This window comes from Mauremys mutica, chromosome 2, assembly GCF_020497125.1.
Source record: "Mauremys mutica isolate MM-2020 ecotype Southern chromosome 2, ASM2049712v1, whole genome shotgun sequence".
In the NCBI taxonomy this organism is placed as follows: Eukaryota; Metazoa; Chordata; order Testudines; family Geoemydidae; genus Mauremys; species Mauremys mutica.
In genome coordinates this window covers 69,676,836-69,698,719 of record NC_059073.1, presented here as the reverse complement: position 1 = coordinate 69,698,719, position 21,884 = coordinate 69,676,836, and the positions used below count along the sequence as shown (strand labels likewise).

At 44.7% G+C, this 21,884-nt stretch overlaps 1 protein-coding gene across 2 annotated transcripts in view; it reads right to left on the bottom strand.

Moving 5' to 3' along the window:
• The window catches only part of SDR16C5 (short chain dehydrogenase/reductase family 16C member 5), a 30,914-nt gene extending 16,977 nt beyond the window's left edge, over nucleotides 1-13,937 (bottom strand). The window contains exons 1-3 of one of the 2 annotated variants that reach the window (XM_045006717.1): nucleotides 13,713-13,937; nucleotides 11,081-11,438; nucleotides 2,031-2,162 (exon numbers count right to left, since the gene is read on the bottom strand). In XM_045006717.1, coding sequence (XP_044862652.1) covers nucleotides 2,031-2,162; nucleotides 11,081-11,410 — 462 coding nt within the window. In that variant the 5' untranslated portion in view covers nucleotides 11,411-11,438; nucleotides 13,713-13,937. The remainder of the gene's footprint in view (nucleotides 1-2,030; nucleotides 2,163-11,080; nucleotides 11,439-13,712) is intronic. The other variant, XM_045006718.1, reaches the window with a different exon arrangement.
• Between the last annotated feature and the right edge of the window lie 7,947 nt (nucleotides 13,938-21,884).

Sequence of the window (21,884 nt, the reverse complement as noted above, 5' to 3'; positions counted from 1 at the left end):
TGGTCTTAGTTTGGAACTATGTGTATTGATAAAATGTAGCTTGAAGTTCTTTCGCATGTCATGTGGAAAGTTGGTCTCCTATTTCTCAGCTGTAGACTTCAGGCTTGGCTTAGCTGGCAGTCAGAGTCTTTCACCTCTTCTTCTTTGGATGTCTGGTCCAGGAAACAAAGCATGATACAACTTTGGGTGTTGTGTGATGTGAGAGAGCCCCACCTTCTTTCTGCATGGTTAGTATCTTTTGGATCAGTGACTTCTCTACTTAGCCTTGGGACACTCTTGTCCAATTAGGGGTTCCAGCATGTCAGCTATAGTTCATTGTGCACTAATGACTTGACACCTTGATCTTGAAGTCATATAGAAGATGCCAGTTCAGTATGTATGTGTCTTGCACCAATTTGTTGATAATCACAAACAGATGTTCTTGAAAACAAGACACAAGAAGGTGCCATGTGATAAGGAACTGGTAGGCAAACTTCTGCTTATGACCAAGATGTCCTAATTGTTTAAATATAATTAATAGCTATTCAGCATCCACACATCCACTCATTCCCACACACCATTGTGACTGTGAATTAATTATGACAGGGGGAATGCAACTCTGAGAACTGGGGCAGATGCTAGGACAAGTGAATGACTGTACCCTAATCACTTGTTGCCTACAAGCCAGAAAGCTGCTTCAAACATCTCTTAGTAATGCTAACTTTCATTAAGCATTGAACATTAAACTATCATTAAATATTTCACACAGGACATCTGTAAAAGATCCAGGAATTTAACCTAGATTGCCTCAGGTCTCAGTCCAGTGTCTTAGCCCCAAGCTCATCATCCTTGTTCACAGTTAAGCCCCCTATGTTTTCAGTCTTTTTTTAAAAATTGGGATGACTACAGCTGCAAGACTGTATGGGGTCAGTTGTGGCTAATGATTTCCTGTCCAACGAAAGTCAAGTCACTTATGGCTAAATTTTCAATTTTGTTGTTTAATGATGAGTGCCTCAGTTTTTGGGTGCTCAGCTTGACACACCTATGGCCTGATTTCTGGAAAACTCCAAAACTCCAGCTGAAGTCACTGGAAATTGTGAATATTCAGCAACTCAGAAGATCAGGCATTAGGGGTCAGATTTTCAAAAGGACCTCAGCACCTAAAAACGTGGTCAGATTTTCAAAACAGATCAGCTCCTATTCAAACACCAAAATAAGTGGCCAGATTTTTTTTTTAAACGCACTCAGCACAATGGATAACAATCCAGCCATAAATGTCACAGTGGGAATTACTGGCTGCTGAGCTGTTTTGCAAGTCGCATACAGAGTTCTAAAAATATGCACCAGAGTTAGATGACACATTTCAAAAGCTGACACTTCACCACTTTGTGTCTTTCCCTGACTCCACAATCTCTAAAATGGGACAATTCTCTATTAACCATTGAAAAGTGTTTTCAGACCCTAAGAATAAGGGATCTGTACAAATACCGGCTGTTGAGGACAGATGGTACAGGAAAAAACAACAACCCAGAATTCATTTGAAATTTATGGAAAGCAAAGGAAAAATATCAGTTACAGATGTGCAGTCCTGCAGACTGGTGTAGGAAGTGTAGTTTAAATATGTAACAGCTTGTGTTTTATGAAGGGTGAGAATAGGAAAAGAGACAAAAAAATAGAATTCTATCATCACTAACTGCAGTCACAGCTATTATACAGAGTTCTGTTTCTTACCTTAGCAATACAAAGCCCTTGGATTTACACCAAAGAGCATTGTCATTTTTTGCTTTTAAGATCAGTGCACATAATTTTTTGGCGAGGACAGTTTGGGTGCCTTCTCCTAGTTAAATCATACCTCACAGAGGAGCAGAGCTTGCAAGCTAGTATTTTTTCAGCCTGGCATTTGTCACAAGTTGAACCAAAACCAAACAATGCTCCATTTCTAAAGGGAGTTTCTGAATACTAGACAACCTAAGTTAAACACATTTTGCTCACTTCTGAAGAAATTGGGTGCTAGTGCACTTTCACAGTTATCCATGGAAAAAATATATTACCCAGAACTGGGCCATGATGTTCACCCTTATAGTTTTCTCCATATCTGCATCTGGAAGGTCAAGAAATGTTTTCACATTTGCTATGCCCGCATCATTGACTAGGATATTAACATCCCCAACTTCTTTTCTAACCTGAAAGGAAAGAAGGGAAAACCAAGCTATTATATGATATTCATGCTATTTGTGCTTTATGTTTATAAAAACATGAAGTGATCTGTTCTATGTACTGCCTGAATATTTGCCATTATTATTTATTACCAATACTGTGGAAGCAGACTACATTTGGTAGGTGTTTTACAAACACAGAGAAAGGCAATCCCGCATCCTGAAGAGTTTATACTCTCAGAGGATTACTTTCAGATTCACACATGACTTTTCAGTTAGTGTACTAGAAAGGAGTTAATGGAATTGATGGTATTTTACCAACCAACTTCTAACACTTGAGTATGAAAAAACTCTTCAAGGAACAGATATCTGCCTGTAGTTTAAGGGTGTGATTTCTAAAGTGTTGCACACTAACTGGCCCATGTAAACCCTGCTGGTGAGAACTAAGCACTACATTAATGTGCAGTAGGGAATGTATAATTTGTGTCAGCAGGATCTAAGTGGGCCAGTTAGTGCATAACATGTTAGTACACTTTAGAAATTACACCCCTCTAGCGCACATTGTTCCACATGTAGACAAGCCCTAATTCTGTACTTTTAAGAATAATCCATGCTCATAGGAACACAGAAAATTCAAGTTGCTTGATCCCCTTATGTTTAGCTGGCAATGTGTTGGAAACTTCATATGGACCTGGGATAATTTCAATACATTAGCTTACCTGGTAATGTGTACTGTGTGCATATGATTATTCTTGTATTCCATTTAAAAAAACAAAAACAACCAACATCATTACTAGCATTGGATGAATTTTTTCAGATGAGTAGTTTATTCATAAAAAAATGCAGTTTTGGGTGGACCCAAACTATTTCCGAATTTGTGTCAAGCTCACCAAATAGTTTTAACTGAGCTGAAAGAGTCTAAATGTTTCGATAATGTTGAAACATGCTTTTGATTTTCAGTCATTTTGACAAAAGCAAAGCACTGACAAAGTAGCTAGAAGAGAAGGTGCTTCCCTTATAATCTTTAGCCTAGCAGTTAGGCCACTCACCTAGGATTTGGGAAATCTGTCTTCAGTTCCACACTCTGCATGATGTGTTGAAGGGATCTGCACTTGGGTATCCCACATTGCAAGAAAGCACCATAATCACTGGACGATGGGGCTTTCTTAATCTCACCTGTTGAAGCTGTTCCACTTTGACCAGGTCTAGACTACAGACCTAGATACCTATGTCGCTCAGGGATATGAAAAATCCACACCTTTGAGCAATGTAGTTATACCGACCTAACCCCCCCATGTAGAAAGTACTATATTGATGGGAGAGCTTCTCCCCTTGACATACCTACCACTTCTCAGGGAGGTGAATTAACTATGCTGACAAGAGTAGCTCTCTTGTCAGTGTAGTAGCATCTCCACTAAAGTGGTACAATGGTGCAGCTGCACTTGAAGAAAAGCCCTTAGTATCAACAATGAAATAGTCATGGAGGAAGGACTTCAACTTGGGTCTCCCACATCTTAGGTGGGTGCCCTAAGTACCAGGCAATAGAGTCATACTTACTCACTTTCTCTGGCCCAATGACTATCTATTGTCATCCACAGTATCCAGTGTCATTCATAGTCATAGAAAAGTCTTTGGGCCCGGGAACGAGACTGAGAATGACTCTATAGCCTGGTAGTTATGGCACTCATGTAGGATTTGGGAGACCTGAATTTAAGTCCTTGCTCAATGACTATTTAATGGAAAAGCTTCAACAGAAGAGACTGAGAAAGCCCCACACCAGAATAGTTCAGTGGCTGGGCACTCTCCTGTAGTGCTGGAAACCCAAGTTCAAATCTCTTCTTCATATCAGGCAGAGCAGGGAAACAAAGACAGGTCTTCCATGTGAGTGCTTTAACCACAGGTCTAAAACTTATAAAGAGAGGCAACACTATCACCTCCTCATCCAGTGGTTTTGTGAATACTTTGCTTTTGTCAAAGTGCCTGCAAATCATAATGGATTTTTTGGTTCAAAATGAAACAAAACATTTCAATGTGACATTACCAAAATGTGTCAACTCTTTTAAATGTTTTGATTTGCTGAAAAAAGTGTCATTTGACAAAAAATTTTTTTTCAGCATTGCCAGCAAACCAAAAAATACATTCTTCACCCAACTCCACTCACTACATTCAGCAGTCAGTTAGGAAATGCTAATATTAAGATTGCATCTACCAGCTTAACTGCCACTTTCGTATATGCTTTCACAAGGGAAATAGAGTACACCGCTACCTCGATATAATGCCACCCGATATAATGTGAATTTGGATATAACACAGTAAAGCAGTGCTCTGGGAGGGGGAGGGGAGGGGCTGCGCACTCCCGTGGATCAAAGCAAGTTCAATATAATACGGTTTCACCTATAACATGGTAAGATTTTTTGGCTCCCAAGGACAGCATTATATCGAGGTAGAGGTGTATATGGAAATTCAGACTTTATATCAGTTTTAAAATTGTATTTCTTAAATGGTTTGATCTTGATAAGTTTTAAAGTAACTTCAAGATGAAGATTCCAGAAGATAAACTGTTTCATGTACAGCCCAGTTTCAAAATAGAAAGATTACTGTAAATTGTCTTGTTTGCAAGAAGAATGACGCCATTGATTTAAACTTATTTTTAATGTAGTGAAGGATGAATGTTAAGTGACTGATTGTTGCTATGGTCTATTTCAATCAGCCAATTTTATAGGACTTTTGTTGAACTTTTCGTAACCTGGTGATTCCATATCATCATAAGACCTTTTCACCTGGATAAGACCATGTCAGCTTCCTCAAAAGTAGTCTTGTGTTCAGGGTTTTTTTTTTTTTTTTTGGAGGGGTGGAGGACCATGGGGGAAGGACAGTCTAACAGTCTCTGTGGCATGTGAAACACTGAATATTTTTTAAATTGCTGATTTAAGTGGGACTTTCCCCAATATAGATGCTAGTTTGGGGTAACCTAATTTAAACCTGATTGAACCAAGTTGCATGGCTCTAAGGCAGGTCTCACACTTGAGGTATATGTTGGACTTAAAGACAGGCACTGCGAGGCAAAGTTTGGAAATCATAAGAATCAAGGGTAAGGTTGAGAAGCCTTTACTTTTTGAGTCAGCAAGCCACCTGGGGGAAGACTGATGTTCCTGAATCCTCAAGACCCAGCCCCCTTGGGGAGAAGAAGTCAAGACATCAATGAACAGGCCATGCCAGCCTTTGATCGGTCTCTCTACACCTGAAGAAGGTTTGCTAGCAAGAAGTGCTGTGCCAGTATCATCATCGTCTGGTTCCTTGACTGCATACTCTATGAGAGACAGGGTGAATGAGGTAGTATTTTTAAATGGACCAACTTCTGTTGGCGGAAGAGACAAGCTTTTGAGCTGCATAGAGATGTTCACCAGAAAAAGAGCTCTGTGCAGTTCAAAAGCTTGTCTTTTCCATCAACAGAAGTTGGTCCATTAAAAACATTACCTTACCCACCTTGTCTCTCTCATATCCTGGGACCAACATGGCTAGAACAACACTGCATACTCTATGAAAGTCCAGAAGACTACAAGGGTTTAAGAGATCACAACACCTTTGTTATCTTAAGTATCTTAGTTTTCCTTTTTTCCTGTTTTTGTCTTTTGCATTTATTAGCTGGTAGAGATCCCAGCTCTTTTTACATTTTCATTTGAGAGTGTGAAAATGTGGCTGTGTGCATGCACCTGTGTATAAATACCCAAAAAGTCTGAACAGAGAAGACACCAGAAAGTAAGTTCCTCAGGTCTAAATAGCCCTAAAAGTTGTCTCATAAAACCTCATTAAAATGTGTTCTGTGTTTAAATGTCCTGGCTTACATTGGCTTGAAATTGTATTCTGTAATTTCGGGTAAGCAAGTGTTCTCAAACTTCTGCTTACGAAGAGTGTTCTGTTAACGTCTGTACTATAATGCCTCTTTTAGGGCATGGAAGGAGGAAAGCATTAGCCACCCCATAACACCAGAATTCTAAAAAGAAATCTTTACAATTGGCTTTGAGGATGTCGTTCAGACAGATAAAAAATTGGTTTCAGTATTAAGATTCTAACAGGTACCAAGCTGTAAATTTGACTGAAGTTGGTAAAATTCTTTAGCTGGGATTTATAACCAAATACACGGCCACCTTCTTAAAAACTCTCTAGAATTTCTAAGGATTGATTATTTGTACTTAGTTAAATCTTTTAATTAATTGATTACTTCATTTTATTCCAATGATCTTCTTATTGTATGTGGAGCTTGCCAAGCCAATTGGCAGCAGCCCTCATCAGTGAAGTGCAGAACCCTCAGACCATCATCAAATCCAGTCATCAGTGATGTGTGACATTATCTGTCTTTAGCCACAGCCACATGTGGGATCCTCTCGTTGGCCTCAGGTGTGAAGGCTGGCTGCACATTGACCCAGGCTTATTCAAAATTGGTTCAGAAAGGCCCATGAGCAGAATGGCAAATCAAAGCCAGATACACACGCGGTCAAGTCAGTTATAAGAGACTGGTTTCTGATGTCAATGGCAGACCATTCTTCATTCCACACTGACATCACAGAGAAAGTAGTGTCAAGTAGGCCCACAATGGGTGCCTCAACAATAAGCACACTCTTGGGCAGTGGAAGAGGTCTGTGTAAAGTGACAGGCTTGGGTTTGCCTGATCTTTGCACCCATTCTGTACGTAGCACCCTCACAATGGATGTGAGGAGAAGTGATGTTACTTAACACAGGAAGCTATGGTACTGGGGCTGGTCAAATTGTCCTTGTTATGATGTGCATAGTTGAGAGTAGTTGTGTATCAACCAACTTGATGTGAGAAGAATAGGGCTGACTGTGTTTCGTGGCATTTCTCTGTCTGAAAGGATGGATCCCGCACTGCTCTCTACTGTTGAGATCACTGTTATAAACACATTGCGGATGGTCATGCAGTATATCAGGAGCTCCCACTCTGAACAAGAATCAGAGTTGCCTGACCTGCTGTGTGCCATGGAAAGAAACAACACCAGATTACTTCTGGAATTCATGGAGCAGCTGAACATGGTGGACTGTCGCTTCTAGGCTCGGGAAACAAGCACTAAGTGGTTGGATCGCATCATTGGGATCGCACAGGTTTGAGACAACGAGTAGTGGCTGCAGAACTTTGGATGTGGAAAGCCACCTTCCAGGAACTGTATGAGGTGCTTGCCCCAGCACTGTGGTGCAAGGACTCCAAAATGAGAGCTGCCCCTCTCGGTAGAGAAGTGCACGAGAATCACTTTGTGAAAGCTGGCAACTCCAGACTACTACTGGTGGGTCATGAATCAGTTTGAAGTTGGAAAGTCGACCATTGGGGCTGTGTTAACGTAAGAGTGCAAGGCCATTAATTGTATCCGGCAACGGAAGACTGTGACTCTTGGCAATGTGCATGAAATAGTGGATGGCTTTGCGACAATGGGATTCCCTAACTGCGGAGGGGTGATAGATGGCACACACATTCCAATTCTGGCCCCAAACCATCTTGCGACAGAGTACATCAATATATAGGGGTACTTCTCTATGGTATTGCAGGCGCTTGTGGATCACCATGGGCGTTTCACTGACATCAAAGCAGGGTGGTCCAAGAAGGTGCATGATGCACGAATCTTCAAGAATGCTGGCCTGTACAGAAAGCTCCAAGCAGGAACTTTTTTTCCAGACCAGAAGATTCCAGTGGGGGATGTTGAAAGGACATAGTGATCCTGGGAGACCCAGCAAACCCCTTACTTCCATGGCTCATGAAGCCTTACATGGGAAAACTGGACAGCAGGAAGGAGTGCTTTAACAATAGGCTTAACAGGTGCAGAAGGACAGTGGAATGTGCCTTTGGCAGATTAAAAGTGCGCTAGCGCTGCCTTTATGGCAGGTTAGGTCTAAATGAGGAAAACATTTCCAAGGGGTCATAGCAACCTGCTGTGTACTCCATAATAGTTGTGAGGCGAAGGGTGAAAAGTTCCTCCTAGGGCCCAGAGGTGGATTGCCTTGCTGCTTAATTGAGCAGCCAGATACCAGGGCTACTAGAGGGGCACAACGAGGGGCTATTCAAATCAGGGAGGCTTTGGTGGCAACATTTTGATAATGAACACCAGTAATATGTCTTTCTAAACAGCACTCTGCCATGCTTTGTTAACTTGCTGCCTTGCATGAAAATTGTGATGATTCCTAACTGGGATTTGTAGTCAGCAAATGTTCAAACAGCCATTATGTATTATGACCAGTAGCAACCACATGTGTAGGAGACAAAGATAGATTGGCTATCTTTCAGAGAGTTTGTTTTTATGAAATACCAATTAACACATACAAAAGGATTGGTGGGAAGGGAGATAACAGTGCCGGGCAGTGTAGGCTCTCATAGCTGTGTGTAAGTCCAGCTGTCATTTTGGAAGCTGTCCGAAGGGGTGGAGTGAATGGGGTACTGAGACATTCCAGAAAGTTGCAAAGGAGGAGTTTGGAAAGCAGTTCTGTATTGGCTGCAGGTGGGGCGAGCACACGTGTTCGACCTCAAGCTTGATTAGGAACTTCTCTGTTTGATCCTCCATGACTTTTATCATCCACTCCTGGCCCTTTACAGTGCGCTCCTCACTCTCCTTTCGGTCTTGCCTTTCTATTTTAAATTTTTCCTTCAGAGTCTCTCTCCGCTCCCTGCGTTCTCTTTTTTTTGCCTCTGAGGCTTGGCACACCTCTCGGAACATGTCCTCCTTGCTTTGCTTTGGTCGCTTCCTTATCTGGCAGAGGGGCTCTGCTGGTGTACAGTGGGTTCCCCTGAAGTCCACATCTGAAGAACCACAAGAAACAATACACAGAAGCATGATGATTAGTTCATGCCCAGCATTGAATTGTTACAGTAAAATACACCTCTTAACATATGAATCACTTTCTCATGTCCCTTGGCAAGCACACATCTTGACGAATACCCTAAAAATGGTGAGTTCGGCCCGGGTGGGAGTTGGGCATTCACGATGGAGCACCGGGTCTAGGTGTTTTTTTTAAAAGGGGATCAGTGCATGTGACTAGGGACAATATTGTAAATTCTGCATGAGTGCAACTTCAGACTCAGGCCCTATGCTGCTCGCCTGTGTGCCACTTTGGTCCCTCCACAAGTGATTGCCAAGGAAAAATTTCCTACAATGGGGGAAGGAACAAAGCAGCTCTGCCAAGGAATCTTCGGCAGAGGATTGTCAAGTGCCTCCAGGAAAGTTTCCTAGAGATCTCTCTGGAAGATTCCAATGAAATCTCTGTGTGCATTAACACACTGTTCCGCCGCATTGCTTAGCTGCACAGGGGACTGTGGAGCACACTCAAACACAGCTAGTCTTGTATGTTGCTATCCTTTCACCCACTTCTAGATTATACAGAGCAAAGGACAGCTCGACCTCATATAACCGAGCAGCATCAACTCAAAAACATCACTTACCAGGGCTCTCCTCTCCTGCATCAGGCATGCCAGAGATGGACTGCTGGGACTGGCTAGATCCCTCTGGAGTGGAAAAGAGGTCCTGACTTGCCACGCCACTGGACGATCCTGACGTGTTCTCCACATTGTCCTCCAACTTGACCTCCTCATCCACAACTTCATCCTTGGGGTGGAGTCCACTGTCCACTGCCTCCAGCTCATCCTGAGTATCCACACGGTTCCTGGTGGTGGAGGTGGGGTTGCCACCAAGGATAGCATCCAGCTCTTTATAGAAGTGGCAGGTCTTTGGCACAGCATCAGAGTGATGGTTTGCCTCCCTTGCCTTCTAGTACACCTGCCTCAGCTCCTTTATCTTCACACAGCATTGCTGCATAGCCTTTATCCAACAAGCCATGAGAAATCTGACCACAGGTATCAAAGTTCCTACAGCTAGGTGGAGCTGGACTGCACAGCCTCCTCTTCCCACAGTGTCAGCAGAGCCAACAACTCAGGTGTACTCCAAGCAGGAGAGTGTTTGCTGCATGGAGCTGCAATGGTCAGCTGGGCACATGCAATGTGAGCTCTCCACACTAAGCAAACAGGAAGTAGAATTTCAAAAATTCCTGGGACTTTAAAGGGGGAGAGACAGAAGCCTGTGTACCTGGGTGCAGGGCAGCGGAGTTCAAACTGCTGACCAGAATGATCAGGATGGGCATTGTGGGACATCTCCTGGAGGCCATTTACAGTGACATAACCAAGCACGGTGTCTACATTGACACTTTGTCAATATAATTTTGCTGCAAAAAGCGCTATGCCTCTTGCTGAGGTAGTTTTATTTTGTTGGCCAAGCAGGAGAGTTCTGTTGGAACAAGGAACATTCCAGTGTGTACACCTCCACTGTTTTGTTGATGAAACCTGACTTTTGTTGACAAAATGGTGTTTACTTAAGATAGGGCAATAGAGCAGCAAAAGTTAAGTTTGTAGTGAGGTCCTGTGATGTCTTATTTTCCAGCTTACACTGAGTGAAGAATAAGTCCAAATTGTACATCAGGAAAACTAGGATGAGACCCTCCTGGTTGCTTTTTTGAAATGGTTATATCCCAAGGCATCCTTACTTAACTATAATTCACTGATAACATTGACAAATAGCAGAAAAATCTCTTTTCTGTGTTTTACTGTTTCTCAGTAACATTTGCAAATTTTGAGGCTCAGCAATGAACATGTCAAGTCAACTACAACCATATGCTTTACCCTGGTCTTGATTTGAAGCAACTATTTTCCTTTAGAGGGAAAACTCACAGTATTTCAGTCTCCACAGTACATTAGATCAAACCCAATTATTTTATTACAAAAAACAGATTAAGCATTTATAAATACCTTCAATTTTTTTTGTTAAATTGCAATAACTGGATATAAGTGGTAAATCCCTTTACCAAACATTACTGCTTCTAAAACTAATTCTTTGAAAGAGATATCTTTTAATTAGATACAGTATTATACTGGAAAGAAAAGCAATGTAAAATATTACCTGATCTGCCACTCTGTAGACTTCTTCCCTATTGCTGCAGTCACACCTGTAGGCATAAACTCCTTTGGCTCCATTTTCTTTGGCCAGTTTAATCGTCTCTTTGTTACCTTCTTCATCAATGTCCCAGAAAACCAGGGTAGCTCCAAGACGAGCAAAATTTAAGGCAATCTGCCTTCCAATCCCATTTGCAGCTCCTGTAATAAGCACTATTTCACCAGCAACATTCTTTTTACATGGAGGACAAATAAACAGAATGAAAGCCTCAAAGTAGTAATATCCTAATAAAATCAGGAATTTGAGAGTCTCCGAGATGCTGCTTAACTTGCACATGATTTTTCAGATATGAAGGATAATTTTTCTAATTAAAAAGATAAAACAAAAATGCTGCATTGAAACTTCAGAGATATTAGAGTTAAAAAAAATAATTAGCTTGTACCCTAAGGATCTAGTTAGTTAATAGGTCACAGTTCTTTTCTGCAAAAATGCATTTTATCGCTAGATATTTTTCTTGTCTTTTTCTAGGAAGTCATAGTACAGTACCAGTTGCTAAAGATTGCTTAGGCCAGAGGAGCAAGATCCCACAAGTCTCCTATTCACTTTGTTCCAACACTCCATTTTCCATTGGTTATAATGTCATTTAATTTTATATATATGTGTGTGTGGACTTTTGTATAGACACATTTTGTGTAATTGTTCACATTTCTGCCAAATAATAGATTGTTTTTGTAGTAGTTTGTTTAAACGGAGTGAAAGCCACCAGAACACTCAGATTGCAATAACCTCCGAAGATAGACTGCTAAAAAGTTTCCTTCTCCCAAGAAAAAATGTGCATCACAGTTTCAAAGCACAGGAGATAATGATTTGTCCAAACACTGCAAATTTTCCATTGATATTATTATTTGTATTTTCATAGTACCCAGGAGCCCTAGATTAAAAAAAAATCACTCCCAGTGTTTTATGTTATGGTAAGGTGCACCAATGCTCCTGAGCAGCATAGCATTACAATCTTACAATTTTATTATGACATCACATCATTTTGTTTCCTTTATATTGTTCTCTGTTGTACATATCTATCGTGCCTTTAAATTGTAGGCTCTTAATTCTAGGGGCCTGTTATAAATTTGGCACATTTCACTTCTGAAGTTGCCGTGTGTAAACAGACAGTGCTATATAGTTAGTTTGTGATAAAACTATCTCAGATTTTTCTGGTTACTTTGAACAAATGGGTGAAATCTCACCCTTTCCAGCATCAGTCAAGACGTGATGGAAAATAATGTTTGCCAAATGGAGCAAAGCAATAATTTGGGAAATAAGTTTTTTTTCCATAGATGACAAGGCCAGAAAGGATCATCAGACTATCATGATCTTCCAATTTGACCTGCATAAGACAAGCCCTATTTTATCCAGCAATGACTGCATCCAGCAGATAATTTCTGTTTGAGTTATAGCATATGTTTTTTAAAAATATCCCATCAAGATGTAAAGACTTTAAGTGATAGAGAATCCACCAAGTCCCTAGGTAAATTATTCCAATAATTAATTACCCTTACTGTGAAAACCTGTGCATTATTCTGAATGGGAATTATGAACTAAGAAAAAATTACTTGTCTCTGCCCTTTTTAATACAGTTAAAAATCTCAGTATAGCAAGTTGTGAGATACTGTTACATTATAAAAAGGAGTACTAACTATATTTTTTAAAACAATCAACAGGACCTAAGCTAGGTCCACATATATAAGAAAAGTACAGTATTGATTCCTCTTTCTTTTATCTGTTGCAGTGGCCATTACATATGTACAAACGTTTTTGTGAATAATTTTCAACCCTCCAAGGTTTATACGGATTTTGTTTACAATGTTGTAATGACAGATAGAGGAGATATATCAAAAATAGTAATCCAAAGCTAGATCTAAGGGGGACTGCCCGCTACTATGCCTGAGGCTAAAAACACTTTTCAGATTTTGCATTTCTAAGACCTGTACTTTATGGGGGTGGGAGGACGGAAGATCTCCCTTGTACAAGGCAGCGATACACGCGATTCTAAAGTACCTCTGAAAGGTACAATGTGTTTGTTAGTTCTCTGCACACTTTTAATTGTCTTCTGACAGAATCGCAGCTGCTGTAGCTATTGTACTTCACAGAGCCTGCAGCCAATTCTCCTCCCAGCCCAGGCGATCCCACAAGCCACGCGTTTGCACCAACTGCATGCACAATTGTAAAGCACTGGAAAGATCAAGTTTTCCTGCCCCCTCATTTCAGATCCGCTGCGGAGAACTCCCCACAACCCGCTCCTCCGCCCACCCCCCTCCGACAGACGGGAGAGGTTGATTTCCACCCGCCCGCGTGTAGTCCCCCCTGCGGGAGCGCTCGCTCGCTCGCTCAGTGGCGGCGGCAGCCTCGGCGGGTGGCTCCCCCCTTGCCCTGCCCCCCGCGCGGCGCATAGCGCCGGAAAGCGACGCCCCGGGCTCTCGCCGCCCCGGGAAGCGCCGCGAGGCGGCGCGGCTGCGAGCTGGGGGAGAAGCCCGCGCCGAAGTGGCAGCGCAGCGCCGCGCCACTGCCTGGCTCCGGGCGGCTGGAGGGGGCCCCGGCACCGCCCCGCCCCGCAGACCGCGTAGCTCCGCTCCCCACTCACCGCGCCGGCAGCTCGGTCCAGTGTCAGGGGCCGCGCGCGCCAGCGGGGTAAATAGCTCCCCGGTCCCCGCCCGGCTGCCCCGCCCGGGCCGCTGCCCGGCAGCAGCCCTGACTCAACGAGGCGCTTGGCCGGGGATTGCAGCCTGCAGCGGCCGGGGGCACCGAGGGGTCTGCGCCAGAGAGCAGGGGCGGGGGGGGGTGCCTCGATGTGGGGCAGTTCCCAATGTGCCCCCCTCCCCCCAACTATCCCCCGCAGCGCGGGTGGGGGTGTTATAAAGCCAGGCGGGAGAGGCAGTGGCCGCTTTGGGCGAGTCTGCACCGCAGTTTAAGCGCAGGGTTGTGGGATTTGAGTCAGCTGAGCTGTGTTAGGGAGCCCTGGGCTTAGGGTGACCCAATATTAGAGGCTTTGTCATATATAGGCAATTATTCCCCTTTCCCCCCCCAAAAAAAGTGTCCCGATTTTTGACACTTGATATCTGGTCACCCTACCTGGGCTTAAACATCTACCTTGTATTTTAACCCTATGTTAATACTTTTCTAACCCATGCTCACACCTAGGCTCTGATGGCCAAACTGAAGTGCCCAGATGTGAGTCAAAGTAACCATAGCCCAGTGTTCCTAGTGCCCCCCAGAATATGGCTGCTCTAGTCCTAGGACTGCAGTGCACCCTAGGAAAATTTTACTGCTTGCCATGTGTGTTACCAGGCAGTAGCTTGCTTTGCAAAAGGCTTGTTCAGTTCATTCCCAGTGCAAACCCAGGAGACTCTCTGAAAGTGTGCTTGTAGATCAGTGATCAGAAGAGACTGGGTTAATGCTGACCTGAGCTGGTGCTGTTTACAAAAGCGGGGCGGAGGGGAAGGTGCAAGGGGAAGGGTGGCCTCTGTTTTAAATAGAGTGAATTGAATATTGTTGGGATAAAGAGGACTAAAGAAGTTGTCCCATGGAATTGTGGGATATTTCTGACTGACTCCTCGGGCCTCAGTCAGGTGGGGCTGCATCTACACTGCAAAGCAATAGGGCTTGGACCCAGTGTCATGGCTTAACTCAAGCTCAGAGTCTCTAGCCCCAGGGGCGGTGAGTTGTATGTGCCCATGCTCCACCAATATGAGAGCACGGGGCCTGGCTCCACCAAAGTTCAGAGCCGGGTCTTCCTCCTGGCCTGGCCTGCTGTTCCTGGGCCATTTAAAAGGGCCTGGGCCCCCCGCCGCCACCTCGAGCAGCACAACGGGGCTAAGGTGGCTTCCTGCTCACCCACCTGCTCCGCTTCTGGAAGTGGCCGCACATTCTTGTGGCCCCTGGGAGGGAGGGGGTGTCTCTGTGCACTGCCCTTGCCCCGAGCTGCGGCCAATGGGAGCATTGCATTGGGGCAGTGGCGCGTGGAGACCTTTCCAGCCCCCTGCCTAGGAGCTGCTGCCAGAGGGGGGTGCGGGTCGTTTTCGGGAACTGCCTGAGGTAAGCGCTGTGCCCCGACCCTCTGCCCCAGCCCAGACCCCGCACCCAAACTCCCTCCCAGAGCCCATCCCCTGCCTCAGCCCAGACCTTGCACCCAAACTCCCTCCCAGAGCCCATCCCCTGCACCCTCTCCTGCACCCCAACTGCCTGCCCCAGCGCAGAGCCTGTACCCAAACTTCCTCCCAGAGCCCAACCCTTCCCCCCTCCCACACCTAAACTCCCTCCCAGAGCCTTAGGCAGGTTGTGGCGGGGGGAAGACTTGGATCCGTTCTGGCCACCACCAAAAAGTATACAAACCTGCCGCCCCTGTCCAACCCTGCAGGGTTCTGGGACCTTGGGTCCGAGTCCTGGGTTAGTGTAATTGCAGTGTAGACATGGGGGGTGGGGGCGGTTAGGCTTGAGCCTGGACTCACGCATGGGCTTACGTTGCAGTGTAGACATACCATGAGGAGGCAGCTGTGTGCCTGGCAATTGTACCAGGTGGCTGCATAGTGCCTGAAAAGAGTAGCAACGAGAGGGTTCCTCAGCAAGGGGCCTTAATGTCATCAGAGTCTTGCTGTCAATAGAAAGTTACAGCGGGCTTGACGGTGGCTCTGAGGAGTTGTATTCACCACCACTGCGCTAGCCCCAGCTTTGCACTTAAGGCAGACAGGGCCAAGGCATTGCCCCTGCCCTCATCCCACCCTCCACACTACTCTGCAAAGAGGTACCCTGGAGCAGAGGTGCAGAGTCCTCCTATGCTATCTTGCTGCATCAGGGTTCCCATGGGGGTGGTATGGCGCACAGACATCTCATCTCACTGGGGTAGATGAAGCCTCCTGAATCAACGGGTGCACTCTACTAAACTGCTGTCAAGTATCAGAGGGGTAGCCGTGTTAGTCTGGTTCTGTAGAAGCAGCAAAGAATCCTGTGGCACCTTATACTGTTAGTCTATAAGGTGCCACAGGATTCTTTGCTGCTTCTACTAAACTGCTGAGGGGGCTCTGACCAACTGCCCTTAATCCCTTGATGAAGGGGAGGCCTTGGGGTGGATGGAGTAGGGCTGGAGAACAAGTATACCTCACACTCACTGTCCAGTAAGAGTTCCTGTTCTGTGGGTCTGGACCAGGCTGTCCTCTCGAGGTGCTGCGACCTGGTGCATGGGATTGCAGTGCCACTCACATGTGGCTCAGTGATGCTGGAGGGCCTTCTTGGCCAAACCTGAGTGGTGCTGCGACCCTGTTTGCCTGGTCCCAATTCTCAGAGGGGGGAGCCACGCCCAGCCCTGCAAGATAGGAGTCACTGCTGCAGGGTGAGTGTGTCACAGGCTTGCGCTCCTGACCATGTTATTGGCGGAGTATAGTTTTGTGGTGGGGCAGTGAGCAAACCTGGCATCCTTTGCCAGTTCGCCCAGTTATTACTTTTCCGCATGAATCTGCCGACATGGTTGTTATGCTTAATCCGATTACAAGGATGCAGTTCATTACATGGAGTGGCTGCCTGCATTAGGTTGTGAACCCTGAGTTTGCTTAATTTCCTCAGCATTTGTGATGACCTGTGTCTTGCAGTTGCATTATATAACATTGGCTGGAGACCGCCTGTATCCTTTCAGACTGCGTCTGTCTGCTGGAGCTACAAGTGAATACTTTGGAGCCCTCTCTAATGCAGTGTGAGCTCTGGTGTACTGGTTACTGGCCTGTCCATCTTCTTGGTACATGATAGGAGGCCCGCCTTTCTGTAACAAGGCTGCCTACTGCCACAATGAGTGAGTACAGTGCACCTGCACTGAATAAAGATGTAGCACAAAACCAGTTATGCCAACCTGACTGAAGTCAGGCTAACAGAGGTTTCTGGGTAATCCCAGCGTGGAAAAATACTGAGAAGCAGTATTGTCTCACAAAGCCCTGGGAAAGAGTGAGATAAGTGAGGGGCTGGTACCAGCTGTGTTATGTTAGACACAGTGTTTGAAGAACTGATAAGAAACACTATCCCACAGTTCTGACTCTAACTCCCTTACATTCCTAACTTTTGGCGCTTGTTAAGATATTAACAATTCAATATTGTAGAGACTAGGCATGCGTATATATTAAAAGGTGTCTAATTTCTAGTTGTTAGACAAAGGGGGTGGGTTGCTCAAGTGAATGATCTATGACGTAATAAAACTGTCTATATAGGCTAATACTAAGCTGTAAAGGGGCTGCTGGTTCTCTTCGGATACGAGCTGTTCTCTATTGACGCGTGCACTTGTCAATAAAGAGCTTTTGATCGGACCTTGCTGGTGTTGCCTGTCTCTCTGCGGTCAGACAACGAACTTCGCTGTTGGGGTTCGAGTCCCTGACAACATCACCCCAGCTCTGAGATCAAGTTGGAATATAGAGAATAGCCACTTGCAAATTTATTTATTTGTTGATTTGTATTACCACAGCACCTAGGGGCCCTAACCATGGATCAGGACGCCACCGCATTAGGCCCTGTACAAACAGAACAAAAACATGGTTCCTGTTCCTAGGAGCCTACAATTTAAATATAAAACAAGAGACATAGATACAGACAGACTGGGGAGAATACGGAAACAGTGAGGCCAGCATGGTATTGGTCAGCATGACAGGCAGTGGTATCAGTACATCCACAGCTTAACCAGTGCCAATATTTTTTTAGGCATCACAGCAAAGGAGAGTTTTCAAGAGGGTTTTGAAGGAGTGTAATGAGTTAGTTTTGTGGATGTTTATGGGGAGCACCTCCCAAGCACATGGGGCAGCGGAGAAAGTATGAAGATGTTGATTTGAAAATTTAACAAGCTGGCAGTGGAAACTGGCAGCATGTGCTGATTGGAGGTGAGAATCGACAGTTTGGTAGCGAATAAGATGATAGGTAAGGTGGAGACTGTGAAGGGCCGTGAAAGTGAAAATAAGGAATTTGTTTTAGATGTGATAGAGAAGGAGGAGCCAGTGGAGGGATTCAAAGGGAAGGTTGATATGGTCAAAGTGATGGGCAGGGGTGGCTCTAGGAATTTGGCCGCCCCAAACACGGCGGCATGCCGCAGGGGGCGCGCTGCTGGTCGCCGGTCCCACAGCTCCAGGGGACCTCTTGCAGACGTGCCTGCGGAGGGTGCGCTGGTCCCGCGGCTCCAGTGGACCTCCCGCAGGCATGACTGCGGAAGGTCCGCCAGAGCCGCCTGCCGCCCTCCTGGGAAAATGCCGCCCCAAGCGCGCGCTTGGCACGCTGGGGTCTGGAGCCGGCCCTGGTGATGGGATAGGAAAATTATCTTTGCAGCAGCACTCTGAATGGATATGAGTGTGTGAGACTACATTTATTAAAGCTAGAGAGATCTGTAAAGTAACTATTGCGGTTGAACTTGCTAAACACAATAAAGGGTATGCTAATGGTTTTGCAATACTGAAAAATACATCTAAAGCAAAGCAACTAGCTTGCCATTGTTTCAGGTCTTTAAGGAGACACCCATAGCAGTCAGTTTTCCTTGCATCCTAATTAAAACTATTCCTTTTTGCTTAGTAATTATGTGAATGCTTCTATGACATTTAATTTAATTTAGCATTTTACATACCTTGCCCTAGCTAGCAGTTCTTTTAAAACTAGTTTAATTCACTTTAATTAGTATTTGTATGCAAGAAGATCAAACATATGGTGGATAGACCCACCTAAACTTCTCCAATTTTACTGTGTATAACATTAGTCACTTCTGTCCACACATGTGCTTCCTGCCTATTTACCTCATGATCATTTTAACAGCTTCCACGGTATAAATTAATGTTTACATCTTTTTGTGTTTATTTAAAGAGGTAAGTAAGGTTATTTCAATCTCTAGTTCTCCATTTTTGAATAAAAGTGCTCTGGTCCCCTACACAGTCATGAGGAAGGGCCATAGAGGGAGTGGATTTTTAAAAAAGTGCTAAAATTATGTTGAATTCCATAATATGCCTTTTCTATGCAGTATCATTGGATATTTTTCATTTCAAAGATTTAAATATTTAAATCAAATGGGTTTTGATGTAATTGAAGTTTGAAAATGTAACGGCAATTTCTGCTCTGTAAGCATTGATAGCATATTTGCATAGGGGGTATTCAATGAGATTTACAAATAACCACTCTGTGTTCCACTACATCTGCTTATTGTGGCAGAAGGCAGGCATGTCTTTTCTATTCTATTCAGGTTCTTATCCTTTGCTCATCACCATAGCATCTCAGCACCTTCCAGTGGTGCATTAAGCGATGTTATTGCACATTTATCACATGTTGTGTCATTTCTCATTTTCTCCACAAAGAGTGAAGTGTGTGCAGTGGAGATTTAATTTAGTGTAAATATTGCTGTGTATTTATGTAAGAGAAGGCAAGGTCAAAGAAATGCACCTTACATTTGGAGTGGAAAGTGGTGAGGTTTGTGATGGTCTTAATTCCTGGGGGAGTTCATTCCACAGTCTTGGATTATCCCTGGAGAAAGTTCTGTCTCCCACGCAGCCAAGCTTTGCTCTTACTGTTGAGAGTTCTGTTGTACCAGAGGAGCATAGCTGTTGACCATGGTTTTTGTCCTGGGCTTCAGACATTCTTTTAGATATCCTGGGCCCAAGCCATGGAAAGACCTTGAACTTGAGATTCAATATTCTATAGAAAGCCAGGGGAGGGAGCAGAGGACAGGTTTGATATGTTTTCAGTAGCCTGTGTTGCTGAAGAGACACACTGCAGCATCCTGAACTAGTTGGAGTTTCTTAAGGGCTGAAGGCTTCATGCGCAGGTGATCCAGCCGAGAGGTGACTAAGCATAAATAACTGAGTTTTCTAGCAAAGTGGAGATGGCAGAAAGCATCATAGGAGCTCAATGTCAGTGAGTAATCCAGGAGTGCTCCTAGACTATAGACTGAGTGGACCATTTGTGGCTGTGTATAATCAATAGAGACATCACTGTGGCTGAAAGCTCTTCAAAGTACTTTCTTCTGCCCACCAGCATCACCTCTGTGTTGCCTGGGTCCAGCTTAAGTCAGCTGTTCTTCATCCAAGAGCTGATCTCAACTGAGCCTTGGGCCAGGTTGGTGGTAGTGATGTGATTGTACGTGATGAAAGATAGGTAGAGCAGTGTATCATCTGCATATTGCTGGCACTTGAGTCCACATCATCTGACCAGATCACCCGGTGATTGCATGTAGGTATTGAAAAAGATTGGAGAGAGAATTTATCATCATGTGATTCCACAAGCAAGGGATCTAATGGAGGAAATGCAGTTTCTCATCACCATATGTTGCATCCCTCCAGGAAGGACTCAAACCATTTTAGCACATTACCTTGGACCTCTGCCATCTCTCTCAAGTGAGCAGCAGACTCTCATGATCAACAGTGTCAAATGTTGCAGACAGGTCCAGGAGGATGAGTGGATGAAAGTCAGGCCCCATTCAACTATCTCACGGTGGGAATCAAAAAAAAATCAGGGCACCCAAATTCGCTTGTTACTCTTGAAAATCTGGGTTAATGGATATTTGACAATGTAAATGCTGTGGTGCAGCAGCAGGAGCCAGTGCAATGTTTAGGTAGAAGGAAACACAGGACATGGCACAAACACATGAGAAAATTAATGCTAGCATGGTACCTTGCAGGAAAGAAAATCATCCGTAAGCACCATGTTCCCTATCCAATGGACTACAGAATCGTATTCTCTCTCGCTGTGGCCTAATGGCTATTTAAGTATTTATCCATAGTGAAACAGTCATTTTTAGGGAGGAAGATAGAGAATGACTTTGTAGTCTAGTGGTTTGGGCACCTATCTGGGAGCTGGGAGACCCAGGGTCCAGTTCCCCTGCTCTAATCACTCATTATTTATCTAGAGTGCAACAGCTTCAACAAGTGAGACTGAGGGAGCCTGCACAACAGAATATCCCATAGCTCAGTGGCTAGAGCATGCTCGTGGGAGGTCCCTGTTTAAATCCTTTCTCCTGCTTCTGGCAGAGAGGGGGGAATTGAATGTGGGTCTCTGTAACAGGAAGATCTGCCCCTTTAATAGCTTGAGGGGTGGGGAAGAGGGAGCAGTCAGAGAGAATTGTAGCAGGCAGGTACTGGGAGTTAGGTGACCCAGCTGATCATCATCATATGATTGTCCAGCTGAGAGTGTGAGCCAATGTAAAGGGGGAAAATCAGGAGAGAGGAGTGGTAATTATAGCAGGAGGCTGCAGGCAGGCTGGCCCTCCCTGTGGAGCCCACTGCAAGGTCAGAGAGGGCCCTACCCAGTAGATATCAGAGGACCCCAATCTGAACTGCTAACCAGACTGTTGTTTGTACAGAAAGTAACACACTTTGCTTTTCTTGTTTGTGGAGGCAATAATCACAACCCTGAAGAAAGGGACTAACCTGGGTGTGGCTGATTGTCTATTCCCAGCTGGTGACTAGAACCACCAATGTATAGACTCCCACATTCCAGGTGAGTGCTGTAACCACTAGACTAAAAATTATAAGGTTGACATCACCACGACCACCTCCTCCCATTTTGTGTGTTGTACCTAACTCAGTCCCACATGATGTGCCTTAGGTACTGTGACAGAGCTTCCTCTCCATCTCAGTGGGTCCCTTGTTTCTGTTTAGCAGCGGGCTGGGGTATTCCTCTTTTCCCTCAGAATTTTCCTCACACCCCTGGGTTTACTGTCCACACCCTGTTGGAGCAGGGTTCCTCTTGACTTCCCTGACAGGGGCATGGGGACGGGAGCCTCTCAGTCTCTGGTAGCCCCTCTGGGTATGGTGGCAAC